The following is a 26,040-nucleotide window of genomic DNA, read 5'->3' as shown; positions in this document are numbered from 1 at the left end:
AAACTTATAATCTAAAATAAATGGAGTAGCTACTGTTTGATTTAATTGCGTCCCGTAGCAAACTATTGCCAGTCCCTTCTCTCCCTCCAAATTCTCGCTCGCTCTCTCTATGCTCGCCTCTCTCGCTTTATACAACAGAATTGTATAAATTGCATTTCTGTTTGTATAAAGCGAGAGAAAATTGTATATACACATGCAAATACATATATATTCGTCCTATACACTTATAATTATACAATAAAAATATTTCCCTGCCCAGTTCTCTTTTACCTTTCTCTCTTTCTCGTTTTATACAAACACAAATTATACAATATAATGTAAAATTTATGTTTGTATAATGTATAATGTATAATTTATGTTTGTATAAAGCGAAAAAAAATTGTATACACATGCAAATACATATATATTCGTCTTATACACTTATAATTATACAATACTAATATTCCCTTGCCCAGTTTTCTTTTGCCTTGCTCTCTTTCTCGTTTTATACAAACACAGATTCTACAAATATAATGTATAATTTATGTTTGTATAAAGCGAAAGAGAGAGCGGTTTTTTATATACAAATATTTTTGTCAACGATTTATACAAACGAGAGGCTAACAACAATTTATACAAATGGTCTGCCAACGAAATTATACAAATTTAAAGAGGAGCCAACGAATTATACAATTGCTTCTTTTTGTATATATGTATAGCGAAATAGACATAGCTTTCAATTGTATATGTATAGCGAATTATACATATATATGTTAGCTATGGAGCGCAATTATGCAAACTTTGCTATAGCATACAAATATGATTTTTTTGTTTGCTATATGTGAAAGTTACTCAATTTTTAACTTCAGTCACGTACGTATGGAGTAATTATAAAGGAACAAGTTATATCTAAAAGCAAAAGAAATTAAGTTGAGGCACAAGTTATGCCCTTAGTGGCACAAATTATGTCATACAACTTAAAATTTATTACTACAAGTTATGCATTAAATAAAAGTTCTCTAAAAGTCTTGCATGCCAATCAAATATTACAAAACTTTATGACTCAAGGCATACATTCTCTAACAAAAATCTTCCTTGTGAAATTAATCCACCTAGCAAATTTAAGTTATAATTAAGGATACTTTGATCTACAAATTTTCATTAAATAAACACTAAAACACAAATTAAAGACTACCCCAAAAATAGGGACAATCCGTGCAAAAACATGGGCCTCTCTTGCCCATGCCAGACAGAAAAAGATCTTGGGCCTAAAGCCCTAAGTGTTTTTTGGGGAATTGGGCTTAAAGCCCAAAGATTTTACTTACCTAAGTGCATCTTTTTTGGTAAAACTTACCCAAGTGTTGACTAGATTTTCAGTCCTAAATTAAAATGAAGAAAAAAGAAATTATGGTAAACTAATTATATAATTTCTAAAAATAGTCATATTTCATATATTTTGAAATTTTGGAGTATTAGTGTGAAATGATTAATTTGAAAATCCTCCGCTATAAATAAGACCACCCAATGAGGTCTTTTCATTCACCACACAAATTATATTTTCCATTTTTACAAAGAAAATAAATGGCTATCAAATTCAACCCCGTCCTTGTGACTCTCTTTGTGGTGGCTTCCACCATTCTCCTCCATATCTCCGACGCAAGAAGCGTCCGGAGAGAGGCTTTGGCGGGCGATTGGGAGCCCATAACCAGTATAACGGAGGAGGTGATAGAGATAGGAAAATTTGCGGTGGATGAACACAACAAAAAGGCCAAGACAACATTAGAGTTTCAAAAAGTAATAAAAGGAGAAAATCAAGTTATTGAGGGAATAAATTATCGGTTGGTCATCGAGGCCAAGGACGGTGATTCGACGCATAACTACTTGGCTGAGGTGTGGGATAAGCCTGATAAATCTAAGAGTCTCACTTCCTTTAAACAATTACTAGAAGTGTAGAACAAAAATGTTTTTTCAGTTTTTTACCTAAGTTTCATTGATAAATTAAAAATGTTAGATCTGAATGGACGAAGTGTATTATCTTCTAAAGAAATTTAATGTGATTTATAGAATTTAATGAAATGAATCTTCAATTAATATGGGTACGTTTTGCATGATGATTTATTTTATTTGATGGTGTATGATTAATTTATAAGGTTAGCATTATTTATTTATTTTGGGGAAAATGCATAAGTACCCCCAGCCTATGTCCAAAATCTCTGAGACACACTTAACTTTTACTAAGGTAATGGTTAGTAAAACACTCACCCGTAGGCCGAAAAGGGGTAGAAAATAAATTAGAAAATAAGTTCGGGGGGGGGGGGGGGGAGGGGTAATAGGACCTTAGTAAAGGTTAGGTGTGTCTCAGAGATTTTGAGCATAGATTTGGGGTACTTATGCATTTTCCCTTTATTTTGCTTGTTGCCTCTTTTTTTTTTATTATTATTTATTTATTATGTTTGTATATATATGTATATACCTATCAATTCATCAAGCAACAACACATCTTAATTTCTTATTAATAATAATTTATCGTCGGGATTTCTATATTAAGCTATTCAAGTTTATTTCAATCCAATAATAAATTATTTGTCTTCTAAAGTTTTTTTTAAAGAATTTTATAAATGTCATTCTAATCCTATAAGTTTCATAAAACTTTGATTTCTTGAACTTCTTTTTTGAGGGAGTCTATTCTATAATAAATATATTAGTCACTTGTCACAAAGGAATTGATATACCTTTAATTAGATGTTTCGAGTTCGAGACTTGAGAATTTCAAAAAAATTCTAATACAAATTGTTTTTTTTTCTTTTGTATAAGTTTTACACAACATGACTCTGAATTAGTGAGGACAATGCATATATTTGAATACCAGATGATAAAATAAATAAATAATTGTTTAGAAAAATGTAGCCTTTTCATGTGTTGAATATGAGGGAAACAAGTTCTTTATTTCTAAAAAGATACAAATATTATATATGGGTAAGTTGATGACATAATTTTCTTAAAAAAACATAGATTTTTATAAAATTGGAGTATTAGGGTTAAAAGGGCAAATTCGGAAATTTAAGTCCCTTGACAAGTGTGGATTTTCTACTATAAATAAGTCCACCCAATGAAGTCTTTTAATTGTCATACATAAATATTTTCCATTCATTTTCTTTTTACATAGAGAAAAAATGGCCATCAAATTCAATCACATCCTTGGGGCTCTCTTTGTGGTGGTTGCCACCGTTCTCCTCCGTGTCTCCGACGCAAAGGGCGGTCGAAAAGAGGCTATCGTAGGCGGTTGGAATCCCATAACCAACTTAACTGACCCTGAGGTCGTGGAGATAGGAAAATTTTCAGTTGATGAGCACAACAAAGAGGCGAAGACAAGATTGGAGTTTCAAGAAATAACAAAAGGAGAAAGCCAAGTTGTTGCCGGAATTAATTATCGACTAGTCATCTCTGCCAAAGACGGTGACTCACCACATAACTACTTAGCAGAAGTGTGGGACAAGCCATGGGAAAAATTTAGGAACCTTACTTCCTTTGTAGAATGTAGCCTAGAAAATGGAGAACAACAATGTATGCGTACTTAATTTAGTTGATAATAACGTTATATCTGAACGAAATATTTACTCTTCGAAAGAAATCTAATATATGTAATTGTTAGAAGCTAATGAAATAAATCTTCAATTTGTATGAGTATGTCTTGCAAACAATAATCATTTAATGAACATGTACAATGCATGTTTTGTGGTCACTTGATAAGGTTATCATTTCTTTAGGCTTTTTTCCTATTTCCCTTTCGAAATTTGCATATGTATGTGGATTTACACTTATCAATTAATTAATTAACTACATCTTAATCTTCTATCAATAGTAGATGGTTATAGGAATCCTTATATATATGACCATATAAACTTCTTTGAGGAATGGGTCAGATCGAGTCATTTCTCAAGAAGCATAGTTAAAAAGCACATTATTTAAATTTATTTTGATCCAATAATAAATTGTCTTATTCAAGTTTATTTCAATTCATGAGCAAATTATTTGTCTTTTAAGATTTTTTTAGGGATTTTATAAATTTCATACTAATCCTATAAGGTTTACAAAAAAATTGATTTTTTTGGACTTTTTTTTTTTTGAAACGGTTTCTCTTCTATTTTTAAATTATGTGGTTGTCTCGTACGTATATGTCATAATGGAGTGAACCCCTTTATTTTTAAATCAGGAGTCATGATAAATTTAGACTTTGGAATTAATGAAAGTTCTAGTATAAATCGTTCTCTTCTGAATAAATCCATACAGAACATAAATATAAATTAATCGAGACAATAAGTTTCAAAAGCTAAATAAAAATTTGATAAATTTGTCATGAAGTGCAAAATAGGCTTGTCATGTGTGTTGAATAGGAGGGCAAAAAGACATTATAGCATCACGAGAATTGTTGTGTTCATTCTCTTTTAGGATTCCTTTATTAATGGCAACACTACTTTAATTTTAAAGAAAATCTTCTTCTTGAATTATAATCTTTTTCTTGTAGTAGACTTTTTAAATTCAATTTCTTGAATTAAAATTTGCAAATTAATGTGCCAAAATTCTAAGTTATCATTCATTGGTGATTGTTCTTATTTTGTTTTTTTTCACTCTTAGAAATATAAGTTTTTCAACTTCGAAATCAATGAAAAATTTATATAACAAATTAAGAGTTTTTCATAGAACTAACTTATCGAAAAAACGCATAGTGGGAACATATTTTTACTCAAATAATGAGAAGCTTCCTATTTTTTCGTGTGAAAACACTATCATTTTTTCTTTTCTCGCCGATTTAATTAAAATATCTGTGAAAATAACCACCAAACAGTTTCATCTGAAACTGTCAATGTGGAAAAAATGGTTTGTTAGTAGTGTTGACTCTGTTATATATGTCCTTAATTTTTCTAATATAAGACATAAGTTATACCTAGAAACTTTATGATATGCCTTTCTAACGTTGAGGGCATATAACTATCGAACGATAATTTATCATCCAATTATCAATTTATCGCACAAAAAATTATAAAATTAACTATTGTAATGGAAAAATAACTAAACTATATTTATACATCATAGAAAGAAAGAAAAAAAGGGACAAAAATGCTATACCTGGTTCTAAAAACACAAGTAGAGTTCCATTTTAGCAACTAACCTTGCATAAATAACGTGACACCATTTTAAAAAGCAAAGTAAATTAAAATCCCCATTTTGTGGTCAACTTTTTAATTTTCTTTTAATATATGCCACATGGTAAATACATCGGATATTAAGTAAAACATGTAAATAATATGAGCTATCATCATTAATTTGTTGATAAATTACTTGTAGCTAACAATTTTTTTAAAAATTTATTGCCAATCCATTATTAAATAGGATGAACAAATCGATTTCATTCATTAACAATGGAATTTATCTGTCGTTAATTTTTATTTTTTACTGATAACTTATGTATGAATTGTGATACCTCATATATTCTATGTTGATGTATAGTAATTGATTATGAACCTTATTTTTTGCTGTGTAGATAACATATACTTGTGGTTGAAAATGATAATTTGACAAATAAATTAAGATGCGTATAAATTGAATTAAATATCAAGTGGTTATATAAAAAAACTTCGCGAAGGAAATAAGTTATACAAAATTCATGAGAGAGTGATAACTTTGGCATCTAATTCCTATTTTAAAACTTTTATTAATAACAATTTACAACCAAAGATTCCTCCACCTTCTAATATTCCTCTCATATTTTTCCAATTGAATTATCTGTCCTTTATACTCCAAATATTCTAAATCCTAGGATTAAAATGACATATTGACAAATTTGCCGACGAATAATTGCATTTTTGTTCTGTCATATGTTACGCTAACGCAATAATAATAACATATTTAATTAGTGTAATTATGTAAGTTATTGTTTTTGAACTTTGATCCTTACTTGAAGGTAAAAAATTCAAAACTTTGAGAGTGTACATTTAGACACTTTAGCTTAGTCTCAATTGATAACTAAATACGTCAATTCGTTCTCATTGTCTTCCTTAGACATTCGATGCTGACAACAACACAACAATAACATATCTAGTGAAATTCCACAAATGAAGTTTAGAGAATAGAGTGTACGCATGGTTTACCATTATTTTGTGAAGGAATAAAGACTGTTTTCACAAGACATTTGATATTGATATGCCATATAAATTTTGAAAGTGTTTAGATGATTATTTTATAAGGCGTTAAGATATACATACTCAAAATTAAAATAATTACTTGACATTAAACCTAAACCTGACATTGTAATTTCCCAAAAACTATATTTGCACAATTTTTAAATATTAGACCTTAAAAGAGAAGAAGTTACATTTGCCTAAATCAATTTGTCTATTTTCCAATCCATCACTCAACAAAATATATTACAATTGAAGATGGCTCAAAATGGTGAGTCCCCATTGCTCTATTCTTCAAACAACTCACATTCACACATTAATTTTAGAATTGTTTATGTATCACCATCTAAATTGTTTTTTTTTTTTTTTTGAATTTTAGGTTCACTAGAAGAATTCTTGGCTGTTGCAGTTGATGCAGCTAAAAGAGCTGGAGAGGTTAATTTAATCTAAATTAAACTATGCCCAATTGATTTTTGTTTTTGTTTTCCTAAAAAAAAGTTTCAATTTTTTATTGTTCCTTTATCACACTTTTAAAGTTTTAATTTTTACTCTGTTTTCTTGATTTTGATTTTCTCATTTTTTGTGGTGTTTTGCAGATAATCCGCAAAGGATTTCATGAGACTAAGCATGTGGTGCACAAAGGCCAGGTATTTTTTATTTTTTTTTTAAATTTCTGTAATTTTGATTATTTGTGCTTCATGTGATTACCAAACTAGTATTGTAGTATTGTTGTTGTTATTGTTTTCATTTATGTATTCTCTTTTTTAAAGTGCTTCGAGATGCTTTACTTGAGCTGAGCTGAGGTTCTATTCGAAATAGTGGTGAAGCTAGGAATTTTGTTAAGGGTGTTCAAATCTTTAGTATATGTCTTTAAAGATTTATTTATTTATTTATATGTACATAATATTATATCTATATACATAATATAATTTTTCGATGAATGGTGTTCAAGTGACCACCCATGGATCAATGTAGTTACACCAATGATAAATCATGGACTCGGTATCTTTATGAGATAGGAGTAAGGTGTGTGTATACTCTAAGCTCTCCAGACTCCACTTGTGGGATTACACGGGGTATGTTGTTATATATGATGATTTGTATTTTGGGTAGTATAGGCTATAATGAAAGTGTTTGTGATATATTTGAGTACTAAAAGCGATAACAATGTTTACGTATTGGTTGAAGCAAGTGATTTAGAGATAGAATTGCGATATTTGTGAAGGAAAATGACTTCTGCATATCAAAGATTTGAACTTTATGGGTTCGTGTCCGAAATTTCACTAGTCTATTTGATGTATTGAGTTCAAAATTTATTTGTTGTACATATACAGTAGTGATGAACTCATAACTTCTATGTTACATTTGTCCTGTTGTTATAACTTAGAGAAGTCATTGTTCCCTTTTTGTTGAAAATATTTTTCTAGATGACAACACTTCGGAAAATTCAAGTCATTGGTAAGTGATACCATCAAGAAAGCATGTTTTCCCGGACAATATTATCGATCATATAGGAAAAACTTAAAAAGTCAAGTTAACAAGACATTATAGTAGGAGGATTGTGTTTTTAGGCTTTGATTTACCCTTTTACTGAATGTAGGTGGATTTGGTCACGGAGACCGACAAGGCATGTGAAGATCTCATATTCAATCATCTCAAGCAACATTTTCCGAGCCACAAGGTTAACTTTCACCGATAGTGTTTTAACTTATAGAGCTCCGTTAACTATACTATTTGGAAAGTTCCAGTCATTCTGTTTCTCATTCTTTACTGTAATATACCTTCACTTTAGTTCATTGGTGAAGAAACAGCGGCTGCTACTGGAGATTTTGAGTTAACTGATGAACCGACTTGGATAGTTGATCCGGTTGATGGAACAACTAATTTTGTGCATGGGTAAGCATAATTTGTATATTTTGTGACAAACTAATTAATATTGTATTATTGTTAGATGAGCCTCTCGAGCCATTTCTCGGCACTATGTGATTGCTGTAGGTTTCCTTCTGTCTGTGTCTCGATTGGACTCACAATTGGGAAGATTCCAACAGTTGGCGTTGTTTATGACCCAATTATTGACGAGGTGAGATATTTAGTGCTCCCAAACAGTAATAAAGAGCAGCAAGTAGTAATTAATTTTTTTTCGATGGATTAAAGCAGCTAGCATTTCTTTCTTTTTTTTCTTTACTTTGTGGGCGGGTGCTTCAAATGGCTGATTGAATGTAGTAAAAAAGGTAGATTTTTGACATGTAGCTTTTCACTGGAATTGATGGGAAGGGTGCGTATCTTAATGGGAAGCCTATCAAAGGTATGCCACATATCAAACGCGATGTACCTGTTATTGCATTGTATATTTTACACTCTATTGATCTCTAATACTTTGGTATGTACAGTATCTTCGCAGTTCGAACTTGTGAAGTCCCTCCTTGGCACAGAGGTAATTCACCGTCTCTATTGTTGCTTTATTATTCGATCTCAGCAAGGATCATTTAGTTCATGAATGGCAATGAAACAGAACCTACTTCTGCAATTTGATTATCCTGTTGTAATGATGGTTGATGATATGAACATAAACTTTGATTAATCGTTTTCAAGACTAATGTCCAACTCCAAATGTGTGAACTTCTGTTAGTTTTTCATAAATCCCGCTTTTCTTCTACGTGAAATTATGGAACACATCGTTCTTTAGTGTCATATTTTGATGTTGTACACACTATAGTAGACTGTATCTGAAATTACATGTATAAAATATGCATATTCGCTTTTGCTGTTTACCTTTTTGATATACTCAAAATCTACTCAAATTTTGTTTTACTGGAGCAGGTCGGAACTACACGGGATAACTTAACTGTAGAAACTACAACGAGGAGAATCAATAACCTGCTTTTCAAGGTAGGCGTCCAAAGTTCAGTTCAGTTACGAAACGTATTCAGACACAATAAAATTAGCTTGAATGTTATATTACAGGTTAGATCACTCCGAATGTGTGGTTCGTGTGCACTTGATCTCTGTTGGGTGGCATGTGGAAGGCTTGAACTCTTCTATTTAATTGGATTCGGAGGCCCTTGGTAAGACAATTTTTCCGATCTGATTGCCTACGATATGTTGCTGACTGAATGTATCTACTTACAGGGACGTGGCTGGTGGTGCTGTAATAGTGAAGGAAGCTGGAGGCGTCCTGTTTGATCCGTGAGTAACATATACTTTTCTTATAGTGAAAAGGGACAAAATGAAGTTTCAACTAGTATTAACGTAAATAGGCAATTGCTTAATAGTTGAAATTTGTGTTGATTGTGATTAATCTACGTAGATTAGGCAGTTGCTTAGTTTTAATCAGTTGAATTAGAGATAGTATCCCAAATTAGAGGATTACAGATTACCTGAGACGTCGTTATATGGTAAAATATACGTTATTATGGATTCTATATCTCTTCTTGCCTCGAAAAATGAAGGTTTCTTGAATCAAATAATTAACTGAACTCTTGAAAATTTATTGTAAGACCAATCATTTAATAAGTGTTTAAGTGAAGCAGAGGTGGATCCGGAATTTGAGTTGTTAAGTGAATTTCTTAACACTATACAAGGTTTTTTGGCAAAGCTATTAGCTTTTGCCGAATCCGTAGCTAGAACTGTAGCTCCGCTCCTGAAGTGAAGGAACAATAAGAAAAATCCGGCATTTGTTTTATGAAAATAGTTTCAAGTATTTACTTCACACTAAAAGAATAGTCATTGAGAGTAGTTGTGTTTCTTTTGCATCAGATCTGGTTCGGAATTTGACATCACATCACAACGTGTAGCTGCCACGAACCCTCATCTCAAGGAAGCGTTTATCGAGGCCTTGCAGCTATCTGAATGAGTATCATAGGAGATGGAAAGCGGACACTTCAGAACCAGTTAAGTTCTTTCATTATTGAACCTGATAAAGCTCCATCTTGTGGATGTGAGCATATTAGGCCAAGAAAATTTACTACTTGTCCTGCATTACAAGTTCCATTATCGCTAGCTGAGATATTGCTACTGATTTTCTTTTAGTAGCTACTGTAATCTTGCTATATGGTCTAAGAAACTGTGTAAAGCTCATGTGTGACCTACAAAAATGTCTTCTTGTTTTGTTTGCAAGAAGCTGACATTAATAATAGAACATATCTTGCCAATCTTTTGCCTTCCTATGAACTTTAGTTTTGATCTTTAGTGGTAAGAGCACGGTGTGAGATGTGTGAATTAGGCACACATCACGGGTTTGAACTCTGCCATAGACAAAATGTCAGTGTTAAGTGGAAAAGGGTAAACGGGCAGGCCCAATATATATCCACTGAGTTTTGAACCGTGCACCATTGGGCCAATGGCATTGGCCCTCGACATTTCTTAGTAAAAAGCGGTTGGACTATATTTTTGCAACAAACCCAATTTCTCAACACAAATACTCAAACATTATATAATAATATAGCCATATTACAACGACAACACGTAAACACTTGAATTACAATGAAAGGAACAAGTAACTAAGATACATAAAAGAATGGGGATGAGAAGTTTATACTCTAGAAAGAAGATGAGAGAAAGAGACAGTTTCTTCACAATACGCATAACCCTCTTTGTAACTTCTCTTCCTTTTAAATTAGTCACTAATTGGGCCTGGATCCCAAATCAACCTTTTTGGCCCAATAATTGATTTTGTGACGTCAAAGTTCCTGTCAGGCTGGAGTTGATTCATAACAATTTTCCTGGTCGAGTCCCTCGTTTTATAACAGGAAGATGTTATATATAGGATATCTACATTCTTGTATCTACTGAATAAACATAATCCTTCCACGGTTGTAACCATGATCTCTGTTGGGCTTAAATGACTCAAATATATTCTTAACAAGGTGTGATATTGCTTGCTTTTGGTCAAGCCTGTACGGTTTTCCCAAAAAGACATGATTTATTGAGTTTTTCATATTATGCATTGGAGTAGTTAGAGTTGGGACCCAGAGTTATCGAGAAAAAGTTCCATCCTTCGGTATCATGATTGGGTCGATCAGGTCAGGTCAACAACCAATGATTTGTTCAATGCTGACATTTGAGGATACCTTATTATCCTTATTTATGGACATGTAGCAAACAAGAAGTCGTGCAAGCAAGCGAAGTGGAATCCATTAGAATAGAAAAAATTCAGCTTGTGCATTATAACAATAAAGCTAGGAGGGTTGGCATGAAAGTGAGGTCTTGTCAAAACTCAAATGCCAACTTTAGAAATTCAACAAAGCAATTTTATGTGCTACCTCAGCCACTAGTTCTCCCCAAATAGCACAGTCCATTGATGGTCATCCTAGTTTATTAGTTATGTTTGTTGGGGAATACTAGTGGTTTATTAGCACATAATCTTGCAAAAACTGAATTTTTAAAGAACTAAGGAAATAATATAAGGATTTAATGAGGTTCGACCAAAGAAACAATATAGGAAATCACAATTGCAAACCCATTAAGTTAGCTCATGAGGAGAGTATTGTCCGTGGTCATATAAAGAGTCTAAATTTCAATATTCTAATTCAATCTCAAAAAACTAGCTCATGAGGAGATCAATATTGTCTACGGTCATATAAAGAGTCTAAATTTTCCTCATCCCACTATTTGTAGGACTTAACATCCAATCTCATGTCTATGGCTGAACATCTGGAGCATGAACAATTTAATACAAGGGTCTAACATAGGCAAACCATAATTTGGGATATGACTGACTCTGATACCATGTCAAATGGACCTTAAACCTAGAGCACTTCCCAAATCTAGCTCATGAAGAAAGAATTTCCATGACCATATAAACGGTCCAAATTCGATCTCTTTATCTTGTCGATGTGAGACTCAACGGAGTTTGAAATGAGTTCGCACAGCCATACTCTTTTCGTGCTACCTTTTATACTTATTCCATGATTGTGCAACTCTCACAAGTTCTCCCGTAATCACAGTCACACTCTAACCACGAACTATCAATAAGTTCGATAGTGAGCCTTTTTTTCTCCAATCTTGTGCCTATCGTCTCTCAATTGTCGCGACCATCACATATTCCCTTTTTACCCTTCAATTTTGGATGCACGGCTAACTTTTCTTGATCGAATCGCAATTCAAATCAACCAAAATACAAGGCATAAAGTCAACATGTGCCATATCTAGTCTAGTTTAGAACCATAGGTTCCCTATTTGGTTTTGAAAAATGCATATTTCCTACTAGTCGGTAGTGAGATGACAAAAAATGCATCTAATATTTTAGCTAATAAATTTAATTTAATTTGACATTCAATATACAAGTGACAACAAAGAAAGGGAATATTCATTCGTTTCATTTTGTTTGTCATTGTTTAACTCGTCGCTAATTTTTATTTTATTAAAAAAACAGAGAGATAAATTTATAAGCATGTGCTCTAAAACATGTTATAATACTTTAGTGGTTAATTATAACTATAACTACGGTCCTAAACAAGTTGAGTTCAACTATATATATTAAATATGTCGTGTTAATATAAAAGTTCCTCACTATGAAAATAAAAAATATATATCATTTAAAAAAAAAAACTAATAAGAGAAAAAAAAAATCTTAAACTATAATGCATTTGGAGAATGAAATTTCACCTAACAAGAAAGTGAACAGTTGATATATGGCAGAAGCACCAGAATTCCGATTTTGGTGGATCCCAAATTATTCTGTGGCGGAGCCAGAAATTTATATAAACAACTTATAGTTGGGAATTTGGATCTATCATCTAAAGCAGCATTTGAGCTACTTTTTCTACTACATTTAATTTTTTAATAATTTCAAGAAAATTTAATAGCTTATATAAATCAAGAAAATTATTGATAGATTTTATTTTTATTTTGATGATGTTTGACGTAGCACATTGAATCTTCAATTAACTATTCACGAATTTACCAAATTATCTATCACTATGGTATTTATGACCATTGTGTAATGTTAACTTTGCAATGTAATTACTCAATATTGAGGGTAATATTGTTCTAAAAGTTGTTTTAAAAGGATAAAAAGAACATATTTTTGTTAATAAAAGGTTCAATTTACTTAATCATCGTATATTACAAAATTTAAAGTTAATCCATAATTGAGGAACTAAAATGCTAATTACATCCTCTTCAAAATGATGGGATGATTAACATGTAACTTATGAGAGAACGTAGTCGATATGAGGATGAGAAGGAGTGTGTTTACCTACAAGAACCAATTTGAATTTATGCGAGGGCAATCGGCTATAGTCTCATCTATCTTGTGAAGAGATTGTTGGAGCAGTATAGGGACAGTAATAGAGACTCTCATATGATATTCATTGATCCAACAAAGGCATATAAATAAGTCCCTGGGGAGGTCCTTTGAAGATGCATGGAGTTTAAAGGTGTATGTGTGGCTTACATAAGGACTACTAAGGACATGTACGATGGAGCCTAGACTTGGGTTGGTTAGATCAATATTGTTGTATGGGGCAGAGTGCTACTCAATAAAAAAACGTCATTATCCAGAAGATGAAGGTTTTAAAGATGAAGATGTGGATAAGTGAGCATGCTAGTAACTAATGATATGATTAAGAATGAAATTATACGGGATAAAATAGTTGTAGCCTGAGTTATGAGAGATAGAGGTAGGCTGAAGAAGAACTTGGAGAAGGTGGTTATAGACAGAACATGTCATAACTTCAGTAGATTGAAGACCTGACCCTTGATATAAATGTTTGAAGATCAAGAATTAGAGTAAAGAGTTAGTAAATTAATAGCCGAATTTTGTCACTTGTTGTGTGGGAGACGTAGAGGCTTGCCCTTCTTCACGCAATTTCTTACCGTTCAATGTGTATGTATTACTACTATCGATCTGTTGCTTTAGTTATTTTGTATCTTGCTATTTTACCGTCTTATTTTCTTACTATCCCACATCAAATTTTTTATTTTAAGTCAAGGATCTATCGAATATATGTGTTTTGTTAGGTTATCATGTAAACTTCAACCCAATGCACAAAGTAATCAATCTAATTATTATAGTTAGTGCTAATATTATTGCCAATAAACAAATATTAAAATTTTATAGTACACAAATTAACGCGTGTGGCATGTTACTTATAATCATGTGATTTACAAGTACATTCGACAAAATATACCTTAACACACTTTTGATAATTTTCATGTACTAGAAAAGGACAAACATAATCTTTTTAATTAGCAATAAAAATCTTATTTGAATTTTTAAACAACTAAGCAATGTTGCATTTAATAGAAACAAATCACTAGAAATCTTAGGGACATTATATTATTTCTAATTAATAATGGCATTATGCAATGGTTCTAATTTCATATGATTAAAAAAAACAATTGATTTGTTGTTTTTTCCTTTCATCATTATATATAAGCCAAAAGAATTCAGAAGGAGCCGCTAAAATGTTTAAATTAATTAGGTATCTAATTATGCTAGTCATGATATATAATTATGTATGAATCTTTGGTATTAAGCCACTAATCATCTATTTTATGCTTCATTAATGATTTTAAGTGCTTATGGACAATTAGAAGTAATTGATTAATGATTTAAATCTGTGATTTGTTTTAGATTCCAAGTTTCAAAAGTTATTAATTTTTTCTTTCTTAAATTGCGTACATACGCAAACAAGGACTTTTTCCACCAAGAATTAATGAGAAATTTGTGTTCCAAAATGTGATATTTTTTCCACCTTATTCCCGACCGGACCAGCTCACTAAGAAAATGCATGGTGAGAAACAAATTCTCATTGAAATACTAAAAATCTTTCTAATTTTTTCGTGTGAAAAGATATTGTTTTTTTCTTCTTTTCTTGTTGATTCAATCAAAATATCTAATAGTACTCGTCACATAAATTGAGACAAAATGAACTATATTTCACTAAAATTAAGTGGTAATTTTATTTTGTTGCTTGATCAAGTTAAAGTGTGCAAATAAAAATGTTTAAAGAGGATATGAAACATCAGACATTACCTAACAATTAAACAGTTGATATTTGGCGGAGGAGCAGTACCAAACTTGGATTTTAATTTGGTGGATTCCATCATCAATTTGGTGCGCAAAAATTAAATTGATCGATAAATTAAATCAAAAAATATATTATTAATTTATTGCTATTGAGTCACTAATTAACGATTTTTTCTCGCTAAAAGATAACAATGAATAATTAAGATATGATACTCCTGTGAAAAAGGTAACAATATAGTTTTATTTTTTTTACAATTAACTTTGTTTTCGGAATAAATAAATCTATTTATAGTATATTTTTATACAACTCACTAAGAAGGAAGTACGTACGTTTACATCTTAGTTTCTTGCACACATCCTATAATAATGTTGTCTCCATTTCTGACTATGATATTAATAAATAATAATAATATTATTCGTAATTAACTAATATGAATCTAATATTTAAATGGCATTTGTTTTGACAAAAGATTCATAAAAATATATATTTGTCTCTCTTTATTGTCCTTTTATAAGATACCAAATATATATATGAAATTTCGTGGAAACATCATCTAAGAAAGGGATACTATGATATTTTGAAAATGAAATATGATTGAGAATAAGATACGTTATCTTTCGACGGCCCAATTGAAAAGTGAGGAGAAAACGAAGTTGTCTACGTAATTTAACTTGACGTATAATTATACTCAATTTAATTTGTTGCTACTTCACTACTTTATTCCTCTCTTCTTCTTTTTTTTGTAATATAAAAAAAAATAGTAAAAAATTGAAATGTTCATTTTTTATCTTGAATTTTGGTGATTTTGAGACTCAATTATAAGATTTCTAATTGAAATTGGAATTGATAATTTCTGAACCATTCCACTACAATCCGTATTAATACAGACTTCACTGTAAATTAAATAAGTAGGTTTAATTTGGATTTAAGATTGTCGGAGAATCAAAACAAAAAAACTTCAAAAATGGTAACCCTACTCCTAATACTTAATAAATATTAAATTAAAAGATGAACTTTTTCTATGAGAAATAATATTTTGATTTGAATTCCGAAGAAGTACATCTCACCTACTAACAATTAAAACTAGATAATACTCCCTCTGTCCCTAATTAGTTGTTCACTTTTGAATTGACACACCTATTAAGAAAACAATAATTGATGTAGTGAGTTTATCATTTTACCCCTATTAATTATGAAGTTGATGAATTAAAAACTAGTACTACCATTTTCAAAGTAATTAATTAAGGGTATAATGGGTAAATTTTTTTGTCCTTTCTTGATTTGTCAAAATGGACAAGTAATTAGGGACTGAGGGAGTACTATTTATGGAGAACATAACACGATTCATTCATGCGTTTTTTGAAGATTTTCTATTATTTGACTCTTGAAATTTGAATTAATGTCAAAGTTCATAATTACTTTTTAAATTAATTTGATCGAATAATCTTATTATATGAATTGTAATATATCGATCATGTTGTAAATGATCTTGATTGATAAAATAAGTGTATCGAAATTGTGATAACGTTCTTCTCTAACTTCCACTCGAATATTTGGATTCGATGATTTAATCCTTTTTGCTTTCGATGTTCAATTTTCAATTGCTCACAAAAAAAAAAATCTAGACAAGGAGGTGTTTGGACATAGTGCTGGCGAATTTAGGCCGTTTTGGATAGATCCTTTGAATTTTAAGGCCAGCAGAATTCATCAACATTTTTTCAAGAAAAAAATCACATGCTAACAGAAAACTCAAATAATCATATGATATAACATTTTAGGACAAAACTCAACAAAAGAAAAAGTGACGTCACTCATGGCAAAACTCATGCCGTTTGGGATGGACCCTCTGAATTTTAGAAAAAAAATGGAGTCCAACAACAATTTTTCGAAAAATATATACACTAAAAAATACTGTAATCATGAATTCAAATTTTAGAACCCTAAAACGTTAAAAAAAAAGCTATGTCAATCTGGAATGGACCTTCAAGATTTCGGGGCAAAAAGAGTCTTGACGACAAATTTTTATTTTTTTACACCCCCACCTCCTACCCTCGCCCCCCCCCCTATCAGCCCCCCACCCCCTTCAAAAAGAAAAAAATTTAAGTTTGTTTTTAAAAAATATTATTTTATTTTTTCACCCTTACCCTCGACCCCCCTACCCAGCCCCCACTCACCCCCTACCACCCCCCCCCCACTCCCCAAAAAAAAATTTAAGTTTGTTTTTAAGAAATATTTTCGACTTCAAAATTTTATTTTTTCATCCCTACCCTCGACCCCCCCACGCCCTACCAGCCCCCCACCCCCCAAAAAAAATTTTAAGTTTGTTTTTAGAAAATATTTTCGACTTCAAAATTTCATTTTTTTCCACCCCTACCCTCGACCCCCCACGCCCCACCCACCCCCTACGAGCCCCCCCCCCCCCAGCCCAAAAAAAAAAATTAAGTTTGTTTTTAAAAATATTTTCGACTTCAAAATTTCATTTTTTCACCCCTACCCTCGAACCCCCACCCACCCAACTCCTACCAACCCCCCACCCCCCAAAAAAAAAATTTAAGTTTGTTTCTAAAAAATATTTTTAACTTTAAAATTTCAATTTTTCACCCCTACCCTCGACCCCCCACCCCCACCCACACCCTACCAGCCCCCCCCCTCCCCCACCCCCACCCACCCCCTACCAACCCCCCCACCCCCAAAAAAAAATTTAAATTTGTTTTTAAAAAATATTTTTAACTTCAAAATGTCAATTTTTCTCCCCTACCCTTGACCCCCCCACCCCCCACCCCCTACCAGCCCCCACCCCCCAAAAAAAATTAAGTTTATTTTTAAAAAATATTTTCAATTTCAACAATTATTTTTTACTCTAGTAAAAATAAAAGAAATTTTTCAAAAACATTTTCATTCATAAATCAAACACTAAAAATCTTTTTCAGAAAATATTTTCTACTCACCAACCAAACATGAGAAAATAAGTCAAAAATCAACTTGTTTTCCAAGAAAACATTTTCCATGGAAAACATTTTCCTTCATACCAAACACACCGTAAAACGTTAAAAAAAAAGCTATGTCAATCTGGAATGGACCTTCAAGATTTCGGGGCAAAAAGAGTCTTGACGACAAATTTTCAAAAAAATGTGTGTTTATACACATCGAAAGCTCTAATAATCCTATTTTTGAATTTCAGGACCTTGAAACGCAAAAAATAAAATAAAAGTTATATAGTCATGGTGAAGCCCAGTTTGTTTGAGATAGACCCTTCAAATTTCAGGTGAAACAGAGTTAGATAATAATTTTCTAAAAAATTCATGTGCTTATACACATCAAAAACTTCAAAATAATAATAATCATAATTTAGTATTTTTTTAAAAAGAGCAACTGTCACATATAACAAATATAAAATTCATATTTGTATGCTATAACAAAGTTTGCATAATTGCGCTCCATAGCAAACATATATATGTATAATTCGCTATACATTTACAAAAAAAAACAATTGTATAATTCGCTATACATATACAAAGAAGGCAGTTGTATAATTCGCTATACATATACAAAAGAAAGCAGTTGTATACAAAAGATCAATTGTATAATCTGTGTATGTATAAAACGAGAAAGAGAGAAAGGCAAAAGAAAACTGGGCAGAGAAATATTTGTATTGTATAATTATAAGTGTATAGGACGAAGATATATGTATTTGCATATGTATATACAATTGTCTCTCGCTTTATACAAACAGAAGCGCAATTTATACATTTTGTTTCTGTTTGTATAAGCGAGAGAGGCAAGGGTGGTGAGCGAGATTTGGGAGAGGGGAGAGAGGGGAACGAAAATATATGTGTATATACAATTTCCTCTCGCTTTATACAAACACAAACACATTTTATACATTTGTATTTGTATAAAAGCGAGAGAGACTGCCATCAAACGAGAGTGGCGAACGAGATTCCACCAGGGAGAATGGCGAAAATAGCAATAGTTTGCTATATGATACAATTAAATCAAAGTATATTTATAGCATTTAATTTGAATTAATAATTTGCTATTATATATAATTTTTCCTTTTTAAAACCCCAAAAATCTAAATCATGATGAAGCTTGAAAAAACATTTATTTTTAAAAAAAAATCAATATTTTCTTTCGTACCGACCACACCCCTCAATTAATCTTCCTCAAATTCGTCAACGACAAAATTAATGCGTATGACTTGTCAAATATCATGTGATTAAAAATAGTATGACATAATTAATATTGTTTGGTCGTGCTCTAATCTAACGTTTTAATATTTTTCATGTACTTAAACAAGAATAAACATGATCCTTTTAGTTAGCAATATAAAAGTATTGTTTTAAGTTGTAATTAACTCAACCGTGTAGCATTTATTTAGTACAATCGACAGAAATATTAGGGTCACTGTTTCTAAACTACGTTATTTTTTTAGGGGCAAAATGAGCTCAATTCAATTTCTTATTATTGATTAACGATATAAGCTTTTTAAGGTACAAAATTTTTTAAGAAAAAAGGATTAAATCAACATTTAAACTAAACTAAACGGTTTATATTTGGCTTGAACTTTGAGGAACAAGATTAATATTCCAACAACGATATTATCCTATTTTTAAACGTTCAAAATTTCTAACAGACAAATTTCTATTATCAAGGTCAAATTAACTATTTTTGTGTATAAAAAAACACTCAAATAACTAAGATGAAATCTCATCTCTATTGAAACTTCATCTATATAACTCTATAATTGACCTTAATAAGATATTGAATTTTTCAATACAAATTTTAAATTTAAATTAATTTCAATACGAGTACTTAATATCGAATGAAAAACAAATAAAGTAAGTGTTGTTTTTATCTGGAAAAAATTGATGGAATTAGAAAGAATGAATGTGACACAAAAAACGGCAGAAACTTTTATTAATTTTAATTTTTTTTTATGATTGACGGCAGTATTTCACCTTACCCACTTTTTTCCTATGTGGGTTCAAATACTTTATGATAGCACAGATAGTGACACTTACTAATTTGAGAAGTTAAATAAATATTGGTCACTATACCTTTTATAAATTAATCTTAGAAGATTACTTTCTCCTTTTAATTAATTTATTTTATTTTACTTTTTAATTATTTTATAAAGAATTTTTTATTAATTTTTAAATTTTAATTTTTCATCTATCTAAAACAGTTAAATCTCTCACATTGGTAGGAATGAGCCTTTTGTTGGACAATTTTTATTTATGAGCCAACTTTTGATAATGAATTGAATTAAAATATTATATCTATCATCTATATTGGAGTGATGTCATTATATTTCACTTATTTTTAATTTAAGATCATAAGACTTAAAAAGTAAAAAACTTACTTTACATTCTAACACTACAAGCAGTAATAATGGAATGATTTGAAATCCATTCATTCTTAACTAAATATTTCGACTCCGAGGCTTATCCAAGAGATTCATCTATTCTTAATTAAATATTTTAATGTGTGAATTCAGATTTAGAAAACTTTGGAAGGCAGAAAGTTTACGTGTGAATTCAGATTTAGGAAGTATGCAACGTTCTTAGACATACATTATAATAACTAATGTTAACCATTAATAATCTGGATCGTAATGGAAGGATTTGAAATCCATCCATTCTTAATTAAATTTTTTGAATTCGAGGTTGATCCAGAGATACATCCATTCTTAACTAAACATTTTAATGTGTGAATTCAAATTTAGGAAACTCTGGAAGGCGACAAATCTACAACGTGTGAATTCAGATTTAGGAAGTATGCAAGTGAATGCAATGTTCTTAAACTATACATAATAATAACCAACATTAATTATAATAGAATGATTTAGAATTCATCTATTTATCCTTAATAAAAAAAATTCAAACTCAAAGTTAATACTTCATTTCCATTACAATATACATGAATTCAGATTTAAAAAGTCTTGCAACGACATATGAATTCGAATTTAATCGGATTTCAGTATAGAAACAAATACTAGCCATTAATTTCTTATAAGGGATTTTATTAATTAATAATAATTAATAAAATCAAAATGCCACCAAATAGACGAATCCACTCATCTTCATCCTTTCTTCTTCTTCCACTCTCTATAAATCCACCATTTTCATCACTCATTCGAGTTCTCTCTCAGTTCCACTTTCTTCTCAAATTCCGCCATGAAAATTTCTTAAACCAACATCAAAAAACACCCTTTTCACCAAATCTAACAATTCTTCAAATACATTTGAAAACTCCATCGTTCTTGCTCTGTTTCTGAATTTCATTTCTTCCCTTTTTATTCACATTTTCCGCCATGAAAATTTCTTAAAACCCATTAAAAGAGCCACCCTTTTCTCCAAATCTGAGATTTTTGAACTCACATTTGACTAATTGAAACTCTGTTTTTGCAAAGTTTCCAAATATGGTTTCGCTAGAAAATTCTCATTCTCATGTTTCTTCTACTACCCATTACTCCCAAACACGGCCTTATTACTATACTCCACCGCCGTCCTCCGCCAAAGTTCACCGACGTTCAATCGGCCGGTCCATGCGCACTATCCGGTCCAATTTGTACCAAACCGACTACGAAAACTCCGGTCCGGTTTATGAGAACCTTACAGATTCCGTCGTTGATTTTCGCCTTACTGAGCTAGCGAAGAAGCCGCCGGTTGATAAATCTTCTTTTTCCGATGTGGAATTTCTGGAAATTTCCCATACTTTCAGTGATTTCTCGGCGTATAGCAGTGATATTTCCGGTGAGTTGGAACGTTTAGCTTACATCCCAAATTCGGATCCGAATCAGAGCTCCGTTAGTGAACCTGAACCGGAACCGGAACCTTGTGTAGGGTTTCTGCAGCGGGAGACGTTTTCGACAGAGATAATGGAAAGCATTGAGCCGGAGGATCTTCAGCCGACGGTGAAACTCTGCGTCGACAGTTTACAGTCACCGTCGGTTGCCGTGAAAAGATCGGCGGCGGAGAAATTGAGGTTTTTAGCTAAAAATCGAGCTGATAATCGAGCTTTAATCGGAGAGTCTGGTGCTATTCCGGCATTGTTACCACTTCTCCGGTGCTCCGATCCACGGACTCAGGAACACGCTGTAACAGCTCTTCTCAATCTGTCGCTTCACGAACCGAATAAAACCTTAATTACAAACTCCGGGGCGATAAAATCTTTGATTTACGTGTTGAAAACGGGCACTGAAACTTCGAAACAGAATGCAGCTTGTGGGTTGCTAAGCTTAGCTTTGATAGATGAGAATAAGTTATCCATTGGTGCTTGTGGTGCTATTGCCCCATTAGTGGCGCTGTTAATAAACGGGACGAATCGGGGAAAGAAGGATGCTCTAACGACGTTGTATAAGCTATGCACGGTGAGATTGAATAAAGAACGGGCGGTGAGTGCTGGTGCTGTGAAACCATTGGTGGAGTTAGTGTGTGAGGAGGGAACAGGGTTAGCTGAGAAGGCTATGGTGGTGTTAAGTAGCTTAACAGGTATCGAGATGGGGCAAGAAAGTATAGTTGAGGAAGGAGGAATTGCTGCACTTGTGGAAGTGATTGAAGATGGATCGGATAAAGGGAAGGAATTTGCAGTGATGACTCTTTTGCAGCTATGTGTTGATGGTGTAAGGAATAGAGGACTTCTTGTTAGGGAAGGAGGAATCCCTCCTCTCGTCGCCTTGTCGCAGACCGGAACTGCTAAAGCTAAGCACAAGGTGAGTTTCCTGTTTGATTCCATTGGAAGGAAATCTTGATCAATTACTTATGCTTATTTTTTACCATAAAGATTGAATTTTTATCCTTTATATGTCATTTAATCGCCATTTACCCTTTGAATTATAAGTAGGTATTACTTAGGTGTAATTGTTAGACATGAATGGAGTTTAATGGAGATTCAAAATGGATATTACAACCAAATCCTACTAATTGAGATTGATATTTAGTTGATTGATTGATTCATGTATACCTTTGGGATGAGAAAAATAGCAGTTTATTTGAATAATGGTACCAACTTATAACAAATATTAAGGTCGAACTTCAAATTTATGTTTTGAAATTAGTAGTGAAATATGTCAAGATTTTCACTTCTAAGTTCTAAAAATAGTCACATGGAGTGTTCCCATTTTTGGGTATAGATTTGGTAGATGAACATGGAAAAGATGAGGGGAAAAAAAGGAATTTTGGGTATGGACCTTTATAGTTGCCATGTGCCATTAATGAATACTGTGTTTTCTTGAATTGTTAGTGTCATATTTTGAAAATTGGTGCTTGTTATGATATAGACACTGAATGCTCGTAACATGATTGCTTTCAGTGATTGTGATGCATGTATGCATTTTTATAGTCGTCTTTTATGGAATGATTTAATCTTAATGAAGCTTGGTTGTTTTCGGCAGGCAGAAACATTACTGACATACTTGAGGGAATCAAGACAAGAAGCTTCTACTTCAACTCCTTAGCGAGGTAGCTTAGACGGTCTTCTACATTTGAGTATTTTCTGTTTATAGGAAGCGATTTGAAGAGTTTGTACAGAGTGGTTTATAAATTTAGAAGTTCATGACATATGTCAAGGTAATCAAGAAAATAAATATCAAGTTAGTTTAAGGAAACTGACCTATTTAGGTAAATTTTTAACCAAGTTATTACATAGGAGCTGGCAAGGGTGGTGGGAAGGGTTCTCATGTCCCTTTTGAATTATTATCTGTCAGGTTGTTTGGTAAGAATTTGATAATGATCCCTTAGTTTTGTTTGGGTGGTCCAAATTCTTCTGAAAGGGTTACTAATTTTCTTATTCTTTAGTGTGTAAAAAAGCTACTATTTCAGTATGCTTTAGTCTTTTTTGGTTCTTGAACAATATGTCCAGTAATGAGATATTTTCTTGATTTTCTATGACTGAAATATGTCAAAGCTCAATTTTTTTCTTCAAGGTTGGGTTGTTGGCATTTTTACAGCTATTAAATTTGTGTCTCCATCTATACAACTAGAAGAGTATCAGATGTTTATATTTTCCCTTTGGTGTGAATACAGAGGGTATAGCAGCCCCACCTCTCCTTATTAGCATCATTTTTCCTAATATATACTTGTAATTATCTTATTATGCTTATACTTGTCTATATCCCTAGTGCATTATGACTTTTTAGCTGGCAGAGTTTGCTTAAGCTTTAGTCAATTGAGATGTGTTCAAAGGTATGCTTAAATGAGTTGGTTAGCCACACCATGTGGTCCTCCAACCCTTTTTGTTTTACACTGGTATACCAACTAGTTGGTGCGAATTTCGACTATTCAAACCTGATACCTGTCACTTGGTGTTCGGATTTGAACTTGAGAACTCATCTTTCTTCTTGTACTTTATAACCTTTGCTAAGATTTGACCAGATTTGAACCTGGAAATTCATGGTTCTTCTCCCACTTTAAACGGAGGATACATATTATTTCTCACCAGCATAGGTATCGGTACCTAATATTTTTTGCCTATGGAATATAAACTGAGAACTCATGTTTCTTCTCTCACTTCATTGACCACAAGACCATTTCATCGGGCGTCTGTCCCCTCTTCTACATTTTTTTTTTATAATCCAATACTTAATTCTATTTGGCTCCCATAAAGTTAAATTCAGGTGATAGTGAAATAGGTTTTGTTAATGTATCATGCCATGGGACCCTTTTGAATACTAGTAGTATCTCACCACTCTCAAAATGTGGCATATGATATGTTTGATAAAGTTTTCTTTGAGTCATTAATCATTTAGTAGTACAAATAGAGGGTTGTGACAGTTGATATTTAATTGTTCTCTCCACTTTTATATGGACCAAAATGAGCACTGCATTTGCTCAAAGGCATGGGGTGGAGGTGGGGGGTCCTTTTGAATTATTACTCCTTGTTGTAAAGGGTATAGAAGTTGCTGTGGATTGGTCCTACTTGTAGCCAATGACCTATGCAAAATGGTGTAAACAGTGTGGGCTCTTTTTTATTTTTGAAAAAAATGATAAGTGATGTCCAAGCCAGCTTGTGATGACTTCGAGTATTTCTCGAGATATCTCTCACCAATACAAGTAATCTTGTCGACCAATATTTAGATAGATGGTAGAAATCATCTAAGGTATTTTACCTTCGCTAAATGATGATCCTGCATGTATTTGAAAAGAAACTCGCGAATTGGTTTGGGTTCCACAGGCTCCCCCCCCCCATAATTGACATCAATGAGTAAAATCTCTTTATGCTTTAACTAAAAAAATTAATTTCCTCCACACATATTTATGGCTTATTAAAGTCTTCCTTTTATTCTTAAATCTATTTCTGTTTCTAAATCAAATACTTGCACATAAATTGTGACAATAAACGTACCTCGTTTAACATGTTGTGTTGTTTCTATAAGTACATTTGACAGATAAAGAGGGCATTAGTTGTCACAACAAGTTGTATCATTTGTCTTGCTGTTTGGATGGGCCAATTCACTTTCTATTTCAGTTTTTTTTTAAAACTATGGACAGTTGGTATGATCCATTTAAATATATACATGTAATTTCTTTAATCAATGAATTCTGGGGGTGGGGGTGGGGGCTGAAGTGTAGAGGTGAAAATGAGGTATGTTGGGGGCAGTGGCGGAGCCAGAAAATTTAATAAGGGCGTTCAAAATCTGAAAAGTAAACACACGAACTAGTGAAAGGGGGTTCGACATCTATTAGACATACCTAAAAAATAATTTTAACCATGTATAAATAGTAATATTTTTCGCCGAGGGGGGTCGGATCTGCCTCCACCACTGGTTGGGGGTGTGGAATGGATAAAATCCATGCAGAATATTACCACTTAGAGAACTTATTTTTCATACTACCACTCAAAAAGTCATTTCCTTATTTTTAAGGAAATTTTATTTCCTCCGCATCAAACACACTTATTCCCAA

General features: G+C 32.2%; 4 protein-coding genes across 4 annotated transcripts; all 4 read left to right on the top strand.

The window, feature by feature from the left end:
• The first annotated feature begins 1,560 nt into the window (after positions 1–1,560).
• Positions 1,561–1,932, top strand: LOC125818974 (cysteine proteinase inhibitor 5-like). Its single transcript, XM_049498482.1, has one exon. The coding sequence runs from the start codon at positions 1,561–1,563 to the stop codon at positions 1,930–1,932; it is 372 nt and encodes a 123-aa protein (XP_049354439.1).
• A 1,207-nt stretch (positions 1,933–3,139) lies between these two features.
• LOC125818865 (cysteine proteinase inhibitor 1-like) lies at positions 3,140–3,557 on the top strand. The gene has a single exon (XM_049498379.1). It carries the CDS (start codon positions 3,153–3,155, stop codon positions 3,555–3,557), a length of 405 nt encoding a protein of 134 aa, XP_049354336.1. The 5' UTR covers positions 3,140–3,152.
• A 2,841-nt stretch (positions 3,558–6,398) lies between these two features.
• On the top strand, positions 6,399–10,304 carry LOC125818710 (inositol monophosphatase 1). The gene is made up of 12 exons (XM_049498221.1): positions 6,399–6,429; positions 6,538–6,593; positions 6,755–6,805; positions 7,759–7,839; positions 7,951–8,054; positions 8,154–8,238; positions 8,409–8,463; positions 8,549–8,592; positions 8,979–9,047; positions 9,123–9,223; positions 9,288–9,344; positions 9,915–10,304. The coding sequence occupies exons 1-12, from the start codon at positions 6,417–6,419 to the stop codon at positions 10,009–10,011; spliced, it is 813 nt and encodes a 270-aa protein (XP_049354178.1). The 5' UTR covers positions 6,399–6,416; the 3' UTR covers positions 10,012–10,304.
• An 11,040-nt stretch (positions 10,305–21,344) lies between these two features.
• Positions 21,345–24,024, top strand: LOC125818732 (U-box domain-containing protein 4-like). Its single transcript, XM_049498245.1, has 2 exons — positions 21,345–22,850; positions 23,532–24,024. The coding sequence occupies exons 1-2, from the start codon at positions 21,558–21,560 to the stop codon at positions 23,592–23,594; spliced, it is 1,356 nt and encodes a 451-aa protein (XP_049354202.1). The 5' UTR covers positions 21,345–21,557; the 3' UTR covers positions 23,595–24,024.
• The last annotated feature ends 2,016 nt before the right edge of the window (positions 24,025–26,040 follow it).

The sequence above is a fragment of the Solanum verrucosum genome, unplaced genomic scaffold (assembly GCF_900185275.1).
Source record: "Solanum verrucosum unplaced genomic scaffold, falcon-dt-bn FXZP01000252.1, whole genome shotgun sequence".
Taxonomy (NCBI): domain Eukaryota; kingdom Viridiplantae; phylum Streptophyta; class Magnoliopsida; order Solanales; family Solanaceae; genus Solanum; species Solanum verrucosum.
This window is presented reverse-complemented; position numbering and strand designations above follow the sequence as displayed.